The 18,245-nt window shown below is 35.9% G+C and overlaps 2 protein-coding genes across 5 annotated transcripts; one reads left to right on the top strand and one right to left on the bottom strand.

Moving 5' to 3' along the window:
• Positions 1–4: 4 nt before the first annotated feature.
• Positions 5–9,750, top strand: LOC145937698 (CKLF-like MARVEL transmembrane domain-containing protein 4). 4 transcript variants are annotated; one of them, XM_083040972.1, is made up of 5 exons: positions 5–143; positions 5,850–6,004; positions 6,544–6,717; positions 7,263–7,361; positions 7,619–9,750. In XM_083040972.1, exons 2-5 carry the CDS (start codon positions 5,870–5,872, stop codon positions 7,751–7,753), a joined length of 543 nt encoding a protein of 180 aa, XP_082897098.1. In that variant the 5' UTR covers positions 5–143; positions 5,850–5,869; the 3' UTR covers positions 7,754–9,750. The 4 variants fall into 4 exon arrangements, with proteins under 4 accessions (XP_082897098.1, XP_082897095.1, XP_082897097.1 ...); XM_083040969.1 differs by lacking the exon at positions 5–143 and adding an exon at positions 466–950; XM_083040971.1 differs by lacking the exon at positions 5–143 and adding an exon at positions 1,073–1,399.
• A 48-nt stretch (positions 9,751–9,798) lies between these two features.
• Positions 9,799–16,498, bottom strand: LOC145937691 (uncharacterized). The gene is given in 5 exon segments (XM_083040959.1): positions 9,799–10,252; positions 10,671–11,199; positions 12,463–12,635; positions 16,306–16,465; positions 16,467–16,498. Coding segments are annotated over 5 exon segments (1,206 nt in total). The 5' UTR covers positions 16,484–16,498; the 3' UTR covers positions 9,799–9,925.
• Between the last annotated feature and the right edge of the window lie 1,747 nt (positions 16,499–18,245).

Here is an 18,245-nt window from a genome sequence, read left to right as displayed (position 1 = left end):
CTAAAGACATTGCACTGGGTCAAGCTTTTAGGTTAGACAGAGGCGCATCACTTGCTCTAGAAGATGCTGGAAAGTGTCCAATACGGCGCTGCCTGTTCCTCAGAAATCTCGCTCGTCGCTTCAAGTTGTACCTCGGACTCAAGGTAAAAGGCGCTTCGTCATCCACTATTTGACCCACTCCCCTCTTCTTTGCTCCACATTACTATGCGTGTCATAAGTGTTCTTTACCCCCAGGGTACTTCTAGGTTCTTCTTCATATACAGAATGTAAAAATCTATGACATTTTACGCTCGTTGACGTTGTCAGTTGTCACGATGACTCTGCACGATCGACCGAATTGACAATTATCGACGCGCGATTGAGAACGAGCTTCCAAAATTCGCCGCTAGATGGCGCGCGCGGGCAGTGCACACAATGGCCACCGGTGGCGTGCCGACTAGTCCAAAATGGTCGACCGTTTCGAAACGTGATTAGTGTGTTCTGCTTAATTTAAGCGAGTATAATAACCGTGTCGAGAGTAAACTTTCGCAAAAGCGCGCAAACTTTCCTCTATACGTAGCATCGACGGGAACGCTAGACTCTCATCGTCTCATCCTTATGCTTCAAGGACGCTGAACGCCGACGCTCAACGAAGAGAAAGAGAGAGAGGGAGAGAGAGAGGGAACGAGAAAGAGAAAGAGAAAGAGAGGGGGAACGCTAGACACGCCATGACGCGGAGTGACGCGGAGCGGAGACTCGCGTAGAGAGCGATCGCGTGTGTAGACGTAGATCGGGTCGAGTTTTACGACGCTTCTCGTTGGGAGCCGAGCGTGTCTTTAGAGAGGTGAGGTGACGCCGAAAAAAGTGACAGCGTCAAGTAACTTTGTTGTGCGACGCTGATTCCCGGAAGAGGCGAGGCGATCGAACGACAAGGAGAGGAAGCGGAGCAGAGAGCAGTAACAGGTGGAACGGTAATAACAATACACACATACACACACATATATATAGTAATTAGTAATACGTTCTTTCGTTCTCGCGATGTGTCGCCTTCGCGTCGTCGAAGCTATCCGGGGGGTTATTTTCCGCTTGTGTATTTGTATGTACGTGAATTGTGCCTTTTTTTCGTTCTCCCGCTTTACTCGGACGACTCTCTACGAGTTGACACGACCTCCTTTACGTGAGGCGACGCGACGCGCATCTAGTCGATAACCGTGTTAATTCGACGTGTACGTTCCTTTGCTCTCTCGTTCCATCTTTCTCCTTCTCACTTTGAGAGAACAATGCGGGGCGTAGCTCGCGTGAACCTCGCACGAGTCGCTTGAATGAGCGACATTTTTTTTTTTTCGTTACTTCTCTCTGGTATTCGATCGACGCCGAAAAAAAAAACTCGGACGAAGAACAATTCGATAAACATTCTTGCGTAAGTCTACGTCATCAACGAATACCGGTTGCATAAATGAGAATTGCAGCGCTTTGGTTGTTTTCATTATAATCTCGTCTGATTAGGCTGATTAGAAGCAATTAAGTCGCTTTTGTTACATTTTCATGCATAAAGCATCGCATGCGTATAGTGACTAATGTAACGCGCGAATATAATTATTGTAATATCATTTTAGATTAATCTAAAATATGATATATATATTTTTTTACCATTATAACATACCAGAAATATTTCTTCATAGGGCTAGATTGATCGATATTGCCGCAAACGAGCTCTTTATTATTTAACACGCGACGCCGTGGAATTTTTGCCAAATCGATGGCATCCTACGCGACATTCGATATGGCGTCGCGTCCCTCAAGCTCGAGTCTTTTTCATCGCACAAGCAAATCTCTGTTGAATTTGACATTTCCCGTATCTTGGTGCGACAGCGCGCGCGAATAATCGTTCTTCCACCTACGCGCGGCGTTTTGAGCAAACGCGATGCATTCCTTTTCGCGACGGGTGTGATCGCTGATATTTTCCTTTGATCGGAATAAACACGGTGCGATTCTTCCGTTTAATAAAATTCTGAGTTTGCGCGGCTTCAATTCATATATCTCGAATCGCGAACAATTGTGTTTTTCATCATAATTTAGCTCGACACACATATTTCACGGTAATTTCATATATTATCTCCGATAATGATATCGCGTGCAGATTATTCAGTATTGATACTATTGTCAATAAGAAAAAAAATTGACTAACGTCAATGTATAAATATAAATATTGATTCATAAGAGATATGATTCACATCTGTAGTACGAAAAGTAAAGTTATAACTAGAAGTGAATTTTAGAAAAGAGATTACGAATGATTAGTGTATTTAGTAATGTGTCACCAAGAGTACGTGTGATAATAATATATATTATGACAAATTTAATTTTTCAAGATGCTCGTCGTATTTAACAAAAAATTTTAAATTTCGACTAATTCTGAATTTTGCACATGTCAAATTACATTCATAAAAATTTCTTCTTTTTACACTAACGATAAATTTTGGATCAAAACATATTTATAATGATAGCGAGTATTATTGAAGGGAATAAATATATCGCAACAATTTTAACTTTCCAAGATACTCATCTTATTTAATAAAAAATTTTTAATTTCGACTAATTCTGAATTTTGCACATGTCAAATTACATTCATAAAAATTTCTTCTTTTTACACCAATGATAAATTTTGGATCAAAACATATTTATAATGATAGCGAGTATTATTGAAGGGAATAAATATATCGCAACGATTTTAACTTTCCAAGATACTCATCTTATTTAATAAAAAATTTTTAATTTCGACTAATTCTGAATTTTGCACATGTTAAATTACATTCATAAAAATTTCTTCTTTTTACACTAACGATAAATTTTGGATCAAAACATATTTATAATGATAGCGAGTATTATTGAAGGGAATAAATATATCGCAACAATTTTAACTTTCCAAGATATTCATCTTATTTAATAAAAAATTTTTAATTTCGACTAATTCTGAATTTTGCACCTGTCAAATTACATTCATAAAAATTTCTTCTTTTTACACTAACGATAAATTTTGAATCAAAAAATATTTATAATGATAACGAGTATTATTGAAGGGAATAAATATATCGCAACAATTTTAACTTTCCAAGATACTCATCTTATTTAATAAAAAATTTTTAATTTCGACTAATTCTGAATTTTGCACATGTTAAATTACATTCATAAAAATTTCTTCTTTTTACACTAACGATAAATTTTGGATCAAAACATATTTATAATGATAGCGAGTATTATTGAAGGGAATAAATATATCGCAACAATTTTAACTTTCCAAGATACTCATCTTATTTAATAAAAAATTTTTAATTTCGACTAATTCTGAATTTTGCACATGTCAAATTACATTCATAAAAATTTCTTCTTTTTACACCAATGATAAATTTTGGATCAAAAGATATTTATAATGATAACGAGTATTATTGAAGAGAATAAATACATTGACACAATTTTGACTTTCCAGGATACTCATCCTATTTAACAAAAAATTTAATATTTCAACTAATTCTGAATTTTGTACATGTTAAATTACATTCATAAAAGTTTCTTCTTTTTACACTAATGATAAATTTTGAATCAGAAAATATTTTTGTGAGTAATAATAATAAGGATAACGCATATATTATTAAAGAGAATGAATATATATATAACATGAGTAATAAACACGCATAATGAATCGTTCTACGACGCAATACTTGTTGCATTATATCATTATACTAAATAGGAATATTTTCACTCATCTTTTTCAAAGAGGTGGATTTAATGAACCACGTGTGTATACAGGCCGCGCCTCGCGTCGCGCTATTCGCGCGAACTGTCACTATCTATTTCCAGTCTCCGGATGACCTCACACCGTGAGATTAAGTAATTCTCTCCTGCAGAGCAATGCGTTTCGACTGACATAATACCGCGGTCTGTAACCCGAGAGTGCCTCTTTGGATTCCAAGCGGAAGCTCTTACGATCGAGGGAACGGCACGTTCTCTTCCCTCGCCTGTCATTTGAGTGACAGCCACGTGAAGCTTCTCTCTCCGCCTTCTCAAATCTATAGAGTCGCGAAAATAAAATGAAGCGTATATAATATCGCTGTGATTTTTTTTACATCCTCTCTTCGTCGTATAATAATAATTTTCGGAAATAATTTGGATGGAATATCGACTGGGAGTTTCGGGGAACCAGACGCGCGCGCATCGATCATCCGTTATCGTCGACGCAAACGCGTTTACGCCTTTTACGCCTGCACGATAGCTCCTCGTAATCGATCCGCGCGACGTTTTCATTTTCGCGTCCTTCGGTGTCGATCGCGGTTCCATATCTCCGGCACGGCGTCCTCTCGTAGGACATTAATTGAACGTTAATCACGGAAAGTGCGACAAATCGCTTATTCAGGTATATAGAACGTACATATATATAGGTGCCGGTATATCTCGTGTATATGTATAGGTCGATCGATCAGCTAAGTGTACGTGGTGCGAAGAATTAACAGCGAGTAATTAACGCAACTTAAACAAGGATTTTATTATTGACGTTATTATATATATTTATGAGAATTATAATAATATTTAATATCTCTGACATGAAAGGAAAATGTGAGATTCAATGGAAAACAATCTCGGATCTCGGCGAATGTATTTACGAGTGATTGAGATTATGTGTCACGCCGTAGCACATATGTATTATACAATGTTCTGGTTGTACGATCGATTTTTACTCCGGTTATAAAGATCGCGAGTTATTTTTCTCCGCTCGTTGAGCGAGCGAATCTGAAACCTCTTATCTGTGATTTGTGAAAGTCTAAGTAACTAATTTCATAAAATGTGTGTATACTTTATCTTGCTCGCTCTTATTCCTGTCTCTCACGCTTCGTTCTCGACGAATTATGTCTTTGAAACGAGATTAATTAATAAGATCGTGGTCGTTCCTCTAATATAAGAGCAACGAAATCTTATAAATCTTATAAACCAGAGAACGCTAGCTAATTCATCATTGATAGATATTATATATAAGCGATAAGTGAAATCAGTCTCTCTCTAATAGTCATAAATAAAGTTGCTATCGATTAGATGGAAATATGTACGAAGGCTTGTTATTACAACGAGGTTGTACTAAGTCATGCAGTTAATTCTAAACAAGTTTATTTGAGAATAAATATAAAAAACGTAACGTGAGATAATAAATAATATTAGAGCTTGTTGTTTTTCATCTTGAAAATATCCTCCATCAGTTGTATCACATCTTTTTGGTATTTTTTGACAGAAAGAATTTTACATCTTAAAAATATGATATTTTAATCTGTGATATATAACTCATTGTGCTTCTTAGTTTTCATAAATTTCAAGTTTAATTTATAATTAAATATTTTCCAATTATATCATTAAAGTAAATACTTTCACAGATTATAGAAATCAAATAAAAGTTTTAATTAAATACTTTTAATTAATTATTTATGATTATTATTCTTAGCTTATATTTATCTAAATTCCATTGTTTCAGATAGTTCGTCAAATTTCACGTGATATTTTTTTGAAAAAAATAGAAATCAAGTCAACAAGTGCTTTTTTACGCATTCGAATAAACAAACATACATGTTTTGAGAAACACGCTTCGCGTTTATACATGTGAGTGATGGATCTTTGTATTATTTATTTATTTATATTAGGTCCATCTCTCTCTCTTTTACTCTTTATACAGTTCAATCAATGCTCAATGGTCGAGTGATCCACTTATATATTGTCAGGCGCCCTTGCAAAGAATCGCCATCACCGTCTCACATGTCCGAGTCAGATGGCGGCAACTTATAAAGCAGTGACGTAAACGTGCGACGCTAACTGCATTTGTTGTGTTACAGTTTTAGAGTAACCGGAGACGATGGATCAAGGCTTCCCGGGGCAGCACACCACCACGACCACCGTGACGACCAGTACTACGACCACTCAGCCCAATATACGATTCGATCCGTCATACGCGAGGACATTACCTGGCATTTTAAAAATCGTGCAAGTGGTAAGGCCATGCATTTCTTTTTCTAGAGAGAAATATTTTTAAATCAACTTGATAAAAGAAGACATACGCGGCGTCAACATGTGCCCCAAATATCAACAATGTTCTGATAAATTATCAAAACTAATTTGTAAAATATTACAGAAAATTAAACTAATTACAATAATTAAGATTAATCTTTCTTTAATGTCATATAAATAGAAAATATGATTTTTTTATTTGGGGAAACATTAAATGAGAGATAGCGTGTGAGTCAAAATTATATTAGAAATTACAAAATTCAATTCATAAAATATTTGAAGGAAGGTGCACGTTCTCTCTATTAAATATATACAGTATGTATGAACGTGCGTTTATATCGTTAGTTGGGATTACGACGGTATAAACATCTCGGTTGCGTCACATAGACTACAATGGATTCTTAAATCTCATGTCGGTTGCAAGAGCCGTGAGACTTTATACCTGCGCATAGTGCATAGTATCGGAGCAGCTGGGCAACACAGAATTTCCTGAATGATAATCGCGTTGGGCTCCTCTTTCAGGTGCTAAATCTCTTGGGATTTATATGCATAACGGTGTCGAGTCAGAGCAGTCACAGCCGGGGAGGATGGTTCAATACCGTAGCCATGGGTGGTTTCTGGTTCACGGGGATCCTGCTCGTCCTCTACTTGTTCCACATTATCGAGAAGTTCTCCAAGATTCCGTGGATTAAGATTGTAAGTAGCCGGTAGTTATCGCTACGCCGCTATTAATGCTGATTAATATTCTCTAGCCGCAAAATTCTCTATTTTGTTCGCGTAGTAAGGTATGCCGCGCCTAAGATAAATGTAAATAGAAATAAGTAGGCGGTCTCTCGGAAAATAGGTCGTATACGTTCGATAACACACGCGTTGTGACGCGGATACACGCATGTAATATTCGTGATACGCGGGAACCAGGGAGTGAAAGCTTGTTAGAAAGTTCCTACGCAGGAATCTAAAAATCGATCTGTGTCATTCCGACTTTTATACTCACGGGTGAACGATCGATCGTGAGCGACGTATCGAGGACAGTCGTTTTGTGCTGGGTCAAATAATTATTTAACAATCGGATTATCCTTTCTTTTCAAGAGTGAACACATAGCATTACGTCTCTCTCTTGAATCAGTCGATTGCGCGTTTCGTATCGTTGCGCGAATTCAATCACGTCCGAATAGTTTTACGATCTTCATTCTTATCGAGAAGTGTTATCTATACGTCTAACTTGTACACAATATTTTCAGGAATTCATATTCTGTACGATATGGACAGTTTTCTACCTATTGGCCGCCTCTCTCGCAGCTGACTACGCGCGTTACACCGAGGCCTTCGGCGTTGCATCGGTATAAAAAATTCTATATTATTATTATTACTACAAATGCCTCATATAAACAATACAAATGTCGAAAAGATGCTAAAACTATGTCAATTTTTTTCGACACAAGGAGAAAAAGATAAATTATTGTGTAAAAAGTAACGATATTAAGGATAGAAGCAACTTTTCGTAGACATCTTTTCGAGTTTCGTATTGTTTAGGATACTTCTTGATTATTTTCAGAGAGTAGTGTATATTTCTTATACTGAGATATATTTCCCGCAGTTTTTCGGTTTCTGCGCGATGGTGGCGTACGGTTACGACGCTTGGCTGAAGTTCAAAGTGGCGAAGAGCGGCGCGTTGGCGCAGGGTCAACATACGCCGAAACAAGTGTCCACCGTCAACAGTCCGGCGTATTAAAAAGTACGCAAGAGGAAGAAGAGGGGAGGAGAGACGTCCCGAGGTAAATGGACCACCGGTCCACCGATTGGACTGATCGGTCGACCGTTACATATCGTTACCTTTGTACGGGGCCAGCTCGTTTGTAACTTCGGCGTGTTGTTTCTTTCTCGCGCGGAATCTCGACGCGGCGGCGCGAAGCGAAGCGATGCCTCTCTCGGCTTCGCTCGACGCTTTTTCCGTTCTATCAACACACGTGTGCGTCCCGTGTGTTGGTACGTGCGTACATTCGTTTATTTACACCCGCGCACGTACACTCGACTTTCCTTTCGTCTGACTTTTTTTGTACTTGTAACAAGGCAATAATCTACACTACGCTGCAGCGTATCGTTGACTTATATTCTAATACGGAAGAGGCGATGCGCTCATATATGCATTATCCTCCATCGAACAACGATTGTTAATATTTTGTAATAATGTTTGCCGCATCTTCGCTTTCGATCGATTTTATTCGATGTTATTTATATGCGACGATATACGTGTACATACATATATACATATATACGTGCACACATAGATCTATATATATGTATGTATATACATACATATACGTTGTTGAAACTATATCTTAAATCATTGTTGAAATTGAGATAACGCTTCACGCATCATGGTACAGCGAGGCTCGGACACGATATCGAGTGCCGGTGCGACTGTTAGATCTATTTTAATCTTCTGGGTCTTTGTTTGCAACTGATCCGGCCAATCTTGTGTTTGATTGTTGTGTGCGATTATTTTCTGCAGAACAACGTTTACATTAACGAAGAGTTTTCGGTTTTGTTTATCTTCAAGAATTTAACAATGGAACAGTTAAATATATATATATATATATATATATATATATTTATATATTTATATAAATATTTATATATGTATACAAATACATGAACTTAATAGAGAGCAAAGTATTATTTCTGCAGAAAATATGAGTCAAGAATATATGCGCTTGCAAACAAGGACAGCATGCAGAAACTAAAATACCGAAACATAGTTTTCCCCTTTCTTCGTCGTACGTAGCCTTCTTAGACTGTCATATAGATTCTTTAGATTGTTCAATATTGCGCTTTGCAAGTCCCTGAGGGATCAAAAGTTACGATTGCGCAAATTGTATAGGGAAGAAAATCAAGAGAATGTAATGTAATTACACATATACACGAACACATATATACGGATACATTATTTAACTCTCGAGTCAGTCTATTGGCTTGCGATGAATATATTCACCATATATTCATCATCACATCGGATCATCGTATCGCGTAATCTCGCGTGATGACACTCACGAGATTCTTTATGCCAAGGACACAAATAATTTGTTACGGTTTACCGAAGAGTACCACACTCTTTCTATCGCGCGTAAGCTATATTTATTATTTTTGTTATCTTTACTCAAGATTTTGAACCTGTACAAGTACACATTTCACGGTATACACCGATATCAATGTCTAGTTAAAGAGATCTGGCGAATATTACTATAGATATTACTATGCATAATGAGATTGGTCGACGAAATAAAACTTCAACATCGGTAAGTGTATTCAACGAAATAATTATGGATTGTTGTTTCTCGAATGTGAAATTCGATTCGTTATCAATGCCCTTTCGACGTAGGAAGAATTTTGTCAAGTGACTGTCGTGTATGTAAAGTATTACGAATATATCAATAAGATCATATATATATAGATATATAGATATACGCACGAGTTATCTTCGTAAATGTATTTGATTTAGGAAAAATCTATTTCTTTCATAACATCTCTCGAGAAATTGAATGACAAAAAAGAATGAAACAACTTCTTCACTCAGTATTGTTATGCGGCAAGCTAAATTGTGAAGAATTGCATGAATCTCGATATGTTACACTCATTTTACGCTGATGGTATTATGGATATATATTATTAATATATCTCGATTTATATATATATACATTAACTTATTTATTAAATGTAATTTACACTAAATGCATGATCTTACATGGGTTACTGATATCGCGCTAAGCTCTCCATATCTTAACTTATTTATCAACTCTAATTAAACTTTATAAAACATACGAATATGATATCGGATATGAGTTACAATTAGGGGCGACGAGGACGATGGCGAGTGTGCGTGGAAAACGCGAGTTAATCTCGTCTCTTAATTTCTGTACTGAAATTGAGGTCGGCGCGCCTGCTTTTTGCCCATCGACGAGAGATCGATGGTCTTTCCGTCCGGAAGTACCAGCTTGTTCTCCTGGTAATCAACAAAGCCGTTTTCGTCCTCCTCCTCCCGTTGCTCCTCGTCGCACTTAATTCCAGTCTCGTACGTGTATTCGCGCCGGAGTCCATCCGGATCGATGTATCCGTACTTGCCGCTCGTTATACAATCCACGCCGATCGTCTCCTCCTTGTACGACCCGTCGTCGTTTTCAAAGCCCCACGTGATGGAACCGTCCTCGTTCTCGTGTTGATATCGCCTGATGATCTGTAACATTCGTTCGAATATTTTATGAGCTCCAGGGTATCTTTCACGGTCCACGACGCATTACGAATTCGATATGATTTAAGACTCATTTAAAGACACACTGTCATTTCGCGCAAATTTGACCAATGTTGTGTAACGCGTAAACAGGTTTTCTTTCGGTCGCGTTTTATGAATTATTATCGAGATATTGGGAATAAGAATCAAGCGCAACGCCGGATGATTTCGACTTTCACTTTTATCGATTTCAAAAAATGACTTACATCAATCTTTTTCGAGAAGCGATTGTATAATAATTCAAGAGTTTTACGAAATTTTATAATAATTTTACATTAAGAAATTTATCTCAATATTCCATCCTTGCGATAAGCTTGTTTCGGAATTAACACGATTTTCAAGGACGAGTTTCCATCAACCTTACCTGCGCTACCGGCTTCTTGCCGCGAATCTCGTAAACCTGGGACGGTTTCACCGGCTTAGGCGGCGGCTTGATCGGTTGTCTGAACGCGACATCGTCGATCTGCTTCCTCGGAGCCTTGGTGGGTTTCTGCGTTGGACGGTACTGAACGGGCGGCGGGGGTGGCGTCGCGACGCTTCCGCTCCGGACGATGCTCGTTGGTGTCGCCGTCACCGTCACTGTCTGGGGCGGACGATACACTGGTCCGGGGATCAGTCCGGGTACCGAAGCACCGAGCGACCGCAACGGTGAATTAAGTACCGCCGTACGCGGCACTTCCTCGCTCACCTCCTCTTCGCTGTTCGGTTCCTGGCTCAGATCGCGAAAATCCTCGTTTTCGTCGCGCTCGCGGAGAGAATCGTGCGACACGGCCTCTTCCTCGGGCTCCTCGTTCACCGGCTTCACGTGCTGCGTCAACAGCGGCGCGGGCGCCGGCAAATTCGGTCGAATTGGACGGAACGTACCGGGTGCATCGTCCCCAGGGCCACGAGGTCTATAATTTTATCATTTGACAAAGAAATTAACAGATATTTATATTTTATATACACATGTATCTGCTTGTAATACATGCCGATTTTGAAAGCATTTATAGCCATTTTTACAATGTGTATATGTGCGTACAAATGTGCTGTTAATTAGTCATATATTATTAATACGTATATATCATTAATTATATTAGTCAATATTAATTATATTAATTATTAATTATATATTAGTCATATAAATGTCGAATGTGAAATAAAGGACTAATTCAAAGCCAAGTGCGATAAATAATTTTTTTCTTTGATTATATGTGATTTATTAAAAATAACATTATGTAATTAAAATGTAATTTTTAATAAAAATCACATATAATAAAAGAAAAAACTTGCGCATCATTTTACCGCACTAGATTCTGAATTAGCTCTTTATTTTACATTCGATATTGTTATTATCTAGAGCCTTTTTTTCAATATTTTTAAATATGTAGTCTATCCTTTTATCTGTGAATGGGAAATGCAGAAACTTTGCAAATATTACAAAAACGAGAGAATTATAAACAAAATATGCGTGTGTGGAACTTTGCAAATATGAAGATTATTTTCATTTTTTGCATCTCTTTGTCTTTCTATATATCTCTCTATAACACTAAATATATATATATATATATATATATATATATATATATATATATATATCTGTGACCACTCACATGGAACGGTATTTCTACTTTCTTGTTTCGCTTTGCAAGCCTACCCAGAAACGATAGATTTGTTTGTCAGTAATTGCGTAATCAGACGATTCTCAAATTCTTGCCGGTAATTTCGCATTTCCCGCTCCGTGCAAGAATACGCGGACGTTGCATCAAGCCTGAATTGTCCGTTAGATTAATTAGCAGCAAATATATTTCGCACCTCCTAGGTAGATATGTGCACCACCCAAACTGGTTTTCCCACCTTTCCAATAGCTTGAGAAACTCTATCCATATAGGCGGATTATGTGGATACTTTTATTAGATATTAGAGTATGCGATTATTTATATTCTGAGTTTTCCAACAAGGTCGCACTCTATTTCGTAAATATTCTGTATTGAAATATTAATTATAATGTTCAACAGTTGACAAGGGTTAAAGTAAAGAAATATATAAAAATGTATTTTATTAAAATGAATTACGACATACGTGAAGATAAATTATCGCATACTCTACCGAATTATTCGACACGATTAACCATCCCATTCGAGCTAAATTGGATGATTAATGATCGCGTGCATTACTTGAAGGCGATCGGTCGGCGAAGTCGCTGATTGGGGAAGGCAGTTGGTGTTGGAGCACTTGGTCGAAGAGGCGGCGGTAATTTTTGATAACGTGTCGCTCGTATCGGGATCGGTGCCCCTTTTTGTTGCCCTTCTTGAAATTGTGCCGAACATGCGGCGACGCACGCCAGAAACTGAAATCAGAAATCTTAAACTGCAATTTCCTGCTTTCTCTTTGCTGTTATTTAAACAATTTTAATTAGATACATTAATTATAAAATACGATTATATTTAACGATTGCAAAAAAATACATCACAATGAATGATTACCTATATGTTAGCGTTTTATACTGCTTATTCTCTATCAACCTTTTATACTTTATTGATCAATATATATGTATGTTTATGTATGTTCTTAATATGAATATAATTTAATCGACTATTTCCTGCCGTGCTTTTTAAATCGCGTACGCTAATCATGTGAAATCTGCAGTTTGCGATTTTTCCAAAGACTGAACTGGTTAACGACACACACACCAGGTGGGAAACATTGAATTTCTTTCCAAGTTTTCACCGCGATAACTTTGTGAGAAATATCTAATTCTACGCGCTCCTCGTTAATAATGTATAACGCTAATAATAATGTACAACGACTATCATTTTTTTGCTCGTACAAATTTTTGTCGTGATCCTCCGATCGATGAACGATCGGCAACGAGCCCAGCGAAACTATTCGTTACGCCCGCGTGTAACGCGAAACTCGTTCCATGTTGTACACGATATTCCGGTTTGCGTTTTGCGTTACAAGTACGGCACCGGCTTACATACATACGTAAAATCGTCTCGCGCAAGAGAAAAGAGAAAGTGATTTGATTTGAGGGCCTCTCTTAAGTCGCGGCATTCTTTCGATCCTGCATATAGATACGCGCGTAATCGTTTAATTGACATGACATTTAAGCGTCGACGACCGTCGTAAACCGACTTGCCGGGAAATCCGAGAAAAGGAGAGGGATGCGTTTTGTACATGGCAATGATTTGGAAAAATTGCGATAGAAACGCGGTAGAAATTAGAAATAACTGCTTGTTGACTCTTTTACTTTCATCGATTCCTTCATGTTTCTACATGATCATGTTTAGCTATAGACATGTAAAACGAAAAAAAAGTTATTAAATAATAATGTTCTCATTTTTTTAAATGTAATGGAAGAGAGAGAGAAAGAGAGATTTATATTTATTAATATTTTGTATTCAAGAAATTTTTCTTTATTTTTAATCTTCTCTATTCAAGAAAATCTTTTAAATTTGTCGCGACAAAAATTTCTTTTAGGCCTTAGATACATGTCTAGTCTTGTCTTATTATTAAATTTTTAGTCTAATATAATTTTATGCATGGTATACCATACAGAAAACATTTAAAGAAGATAAATGTATATGTATATAAAAATTCCATATAGAATTCTTAAATTTTTTCGCAATTGTCTTGTCACAAAAATTCATTAAAAATTATTATGTTAATTGAATTTTCGGATCTATAATACAGATATATCTGCATTTATGCATTCGATGCACTTTACATTGACCAAGTATGCTTAATACATTAAACAAATTCTAGCATGTTTCGTGTAACTTGAAAATAGAGTCGGCAAATTCTTTTCTTTTATGGTTCTCCAAGTCAAGGCACGCGCAAGATACGATGAAAAATCTACCCGCGACTTTCTTACACCGCGCTTTCACTCGCGTTCGCCGCATGAGTTATTAAGTCAATTTTTCGTGCTGATCAAGGTGTCTGCATATAAAATCTCTTCCACTTGCAAAAAACAAAAGATCCGAGTCGCGCATAAGTGTAATATGGTGACAAGGAGTATCTCCTCCCTCCCTCTTCACACACAGAATTTCTCGTTTGTTTACTTTTACTGATTACGTGATGAATTTTGTGACAACTATATAAACGCGAGCGATCTCTCGTATGATAAAATCGATTGCTTTTAAATTGCTTAAGAATTTTTAATTATTTCTCAGATATAAATAGAAAATTAAGTTGTGTAATAATTTTTTTCTCTTCATAAATTAAAATGTCAAAAAATTTGAAGTCTAAAATTAAGTTATATGCATAAATAGAAGACGAATATGTGGGATATAATAATTAGACACGAACTTATCATGATGCGCTCAATATGTAGATGCAATCGTGTTATTTTCGTGTATAATTTAAGTTGCATCAGTTTTCCAACTCCATTAATTATATTTCGCTTAAGAAATACGTGCCAGTCTGAGTGTGTTTAAGTACTTGACGTGTGCTCGTACACGTGTTCAAGTGTTTAAATTTACTGCACGCAAGTCAAGTATCACTTATATATGTCGCCGAAATTTCACTGTGTTGATCGAGGGTTAAAAATGAAAGTAACAAGTGGAATCTCGTGCTGTTACGCGCAAAAGAAAGTGAATGTAATTTCATGATGTGAGGGTACAAAAAAAAAATCGCGAGGAAAAGATGGTCGTTGCCATAAAAAGATTAATGACTATGTTCTTTTTCTCTTAACGCAGCAGATTGCACGCGATGTTCTAATTATTTTATACTTATTAATTATTATATATATATGTATATAAATATATTTATATGTATAGTATAATGTCAAAATATTAATCAATTGATAAATGAACGATAAAATTATGCTATCGAATGTTATATAATATATTTCGTGTCACGGTTCAGTAAAAGTCAACAGATCTTATAAGCGACACGTTTATAATGTTATGTAATTAAAATATTCAATAGATGTATTATATAATATTGAATTCTACGTGCAATATCGCGAGTAACATGCATAAATTAATGCTATTTGAGAAACGTAATATTAAAATGTGAGATATTTTTAAAGTGTCACGTTACTGTCTAACGTTACGTTAAAGATATATGAATAAGAAATGGAGCATACGCAAAAATAGATACGTGAAAGATATTAATCGTTCATTGCTATAATTATCATAATTTATTTTTCGAAAAAGAATATATGCGGTCAGATTTTTAATTATCAAATATCTGTAATACTTTGCAAAATATGAATGAATTAGAGGAGAGATTGACAAAGGAATTTATATATATATCCTGCAAAATTGAATTTTCGATGCTCTAAAAATTTCTCAATTTATTCATAATAAAAATTGTCAAATAATTTAATTCTTGAGCATTTCGAATATATTACAATAAATTCTTTCCATATATTAATCACATTTGACATTTCTGCACATTATTCTACAGAGAAAGAATTAATAAGATAATTCATATATAATTATTTCGAGAGATATAAATGTATGTTGAAAATAATTAGGTTACGGAAAATAATTCATTAATTCAAAGATTTCCAAGAATTTAGTAATGGAACACTAAGAGAATTTTCTCTTAGAATTTACCCTGAAAATCATAGTAATTGTGAGAGAATATGGTATGGAAAGAATTTTATGAGAATTTCTCTGATTAATTATTATCACAATAAAATATAAAACATGTTTGATTAATTTTACTAAACTGTAATAGTAAAATTAATCAAACATATTTTATTGTAATAGATAGTATTATTTTTATTGTGATAAATATTATCAGAGAAATTCTCATAAAATTCTTTCCATACCATATTGTCACACAATTACCATGATTTTCAGGGTAAATTCTATGAGAAAATTCTCTCTGTGAAAGATTTGCAAAGTTGATTCCAATTGTAACAATCTCGAAATTCAATTTAGCGAGTTTCACACCCTAATAAGTTTACAGTATTTCGTAAATGCACGCGTAACTTGTCGCGGAACCGGAATAAGGGGTTGGCGCGCGAATGGAGAACACTGGTATCGCTTTATAGAGGTACTCACGATCACCGAGAGGCGCATGACTCCGGTGTTGTCTCCTCGTCGCGATATTGTGGGCGCACTAGGTATGGTGGCCGTGGCGCGTTTGTGCCTCACACTACCGCGAACGACTCCCCGTCTCCGTGTTCTTATACTTATATCCCCGTTTAAATTCCTACGGCAGAGCAGGCCAACTTTCCATCGGCCCCAGAATTGTACTCCATCGTCCATCGACGCACAGCTCGCGTCGAAAAGCGCAATACGCCACTTGCTCCAGAGGAGGACCGCTCCTCTCATTCTTTTTACCCCATCGAGATTCGGCGTCACATCACCCTGATTTCGGTGTTAATTTGCTATCGATACGCGAACTTGATCGTCGGATTTAAGTCTTTCCTTGCTCTGATTATTCGCGTGGATTTGATGAAAAGGAAGGCGAGATCTTCGCGGACTGATTCGCGAGCAGATTCGCTATAATGATTGTTCAGCTTATTGTAAACATTAGCGCGATTGTATTTATACTCTTTTTTTTTCTCGTGTACTATGGGTAAATTGAAAAGATTTACAGATTAAGATTTTCGAAATTTCACGATAATATTATCGAATCATTTTGACAGCGTCAAATAATCTAAGCATGTGCTTAATAGAAACTTAATAGAAAAAAAGCTATTTCTAAACGGCAAGAATTTCGAGGATCGCAAATGAATGTAAAGATCGACAATGACTATCGAAATTCTGCGATGACTCGTGCGCATAATATCATCAATCTTGTCGCGAATCATTGCCATGTACAGAGTTCCGTTCGAATTATTCAGTTTTCTCTGCCGTCAAAAGTCAAGATTGATGAGAGATCCTGCGACATGTGTAGAAACATGATCGCTAATTGAGATAATGTGCTATTAGATTGGATTGTTCATCAAGACATTCTTGTCCACATATATGCAGAAAGCGATTTTATATTCCATTTATCGTTAAGCATGAACGATTAATTATGATTTTTGTTTATCTTGCTAAAAATTGCATGGGATGTTATATTATATGCATCGAAATTTCATATGTGATGGTATAAGCAATAGATCAATAATAAAAGATAGTTGATTAGCTGTCTCGATGCATATAAATATCTATGAATGCTGTTTGGAATCTCTAATAATTATTACGTAATGTTTGGTCTCATCAATTTTACGTCTCTCGCGAGAATTAAAGTATCGTTTGTAATAATCGTAGTTACGGTTTCTGTTTGCAAATATTTACGGTAATTATAAAAAAGATTGAAGAGATTAATGATTAAATAATATTACATTCTCACTATTCTTATATTTTAAGATAGAGGGAGAGAGAGAGAGTTATATTTTTTCCATATTTTCTCTTCACTTATGATTAAAATTATATAAAATCGGCGAAACAATTTATTTATGATATTAAATCTTTTGTGTTTTTGTTATTATGCCACTATGACAGAAATTATTACTAGAATTTATTCTTTCTTTATTCGTATTTGAAATCAAATTTCAAAAATGAATTTGTAAAAAGGAGTAAATGTCAAATATTTGTTATATTGTTTGAACAACAAGAAAACTAAATAATCAAATTTTGAAAAAAATGCGATGCAAGTAGAGATATACTATAATTATACTATAATTATGTTATAGATTTTAATCCGACAAATGAATATTTTCAAATAATTTCTTTATAGAGATTTATCATCACTAGGGAAGCGGTTCAGCAAAAGAGAACTCGCGTAGGACTTTTTGTGACTTTGTATTCTCTTCGGTAGAAGTTGCTGGAAACTCGTCCTGCACTTCTCCTTCGCAGGAGTGTAGTCGGATCAGGATGCACCTGATGCCAAGGCGACATTCTACTTTTACGTTAAGGTACATTCGTATTCTACTATTTCCTGTTTTTAATTTAACAATATTTGTATAAGTTATGCAACTCTGAAGAGTTACAAGAGAAATAAAAATATT

Source organism: Prenolepis imparis, unplaced genomic scaffold, assembly GCF_030444845.1.
Source record: "Prenolepis imparis isolate NDT839.2.m4 unplaced genomic scaffold, iyPreImpa1.0 SCAF_6, whole genome shotgun sequence".
In the NCBI taxonomy this organism is placed as follows: domain Eukaryota; kingdom Metazoa; phylum Arthropoda; class Insecta; order Hymenoptera; family Formicidae; genus Prenolepis; species Prenolepis imparis.
This window is presented reverse-complemented; position numbering and strand designations above follow the sequence as displayed.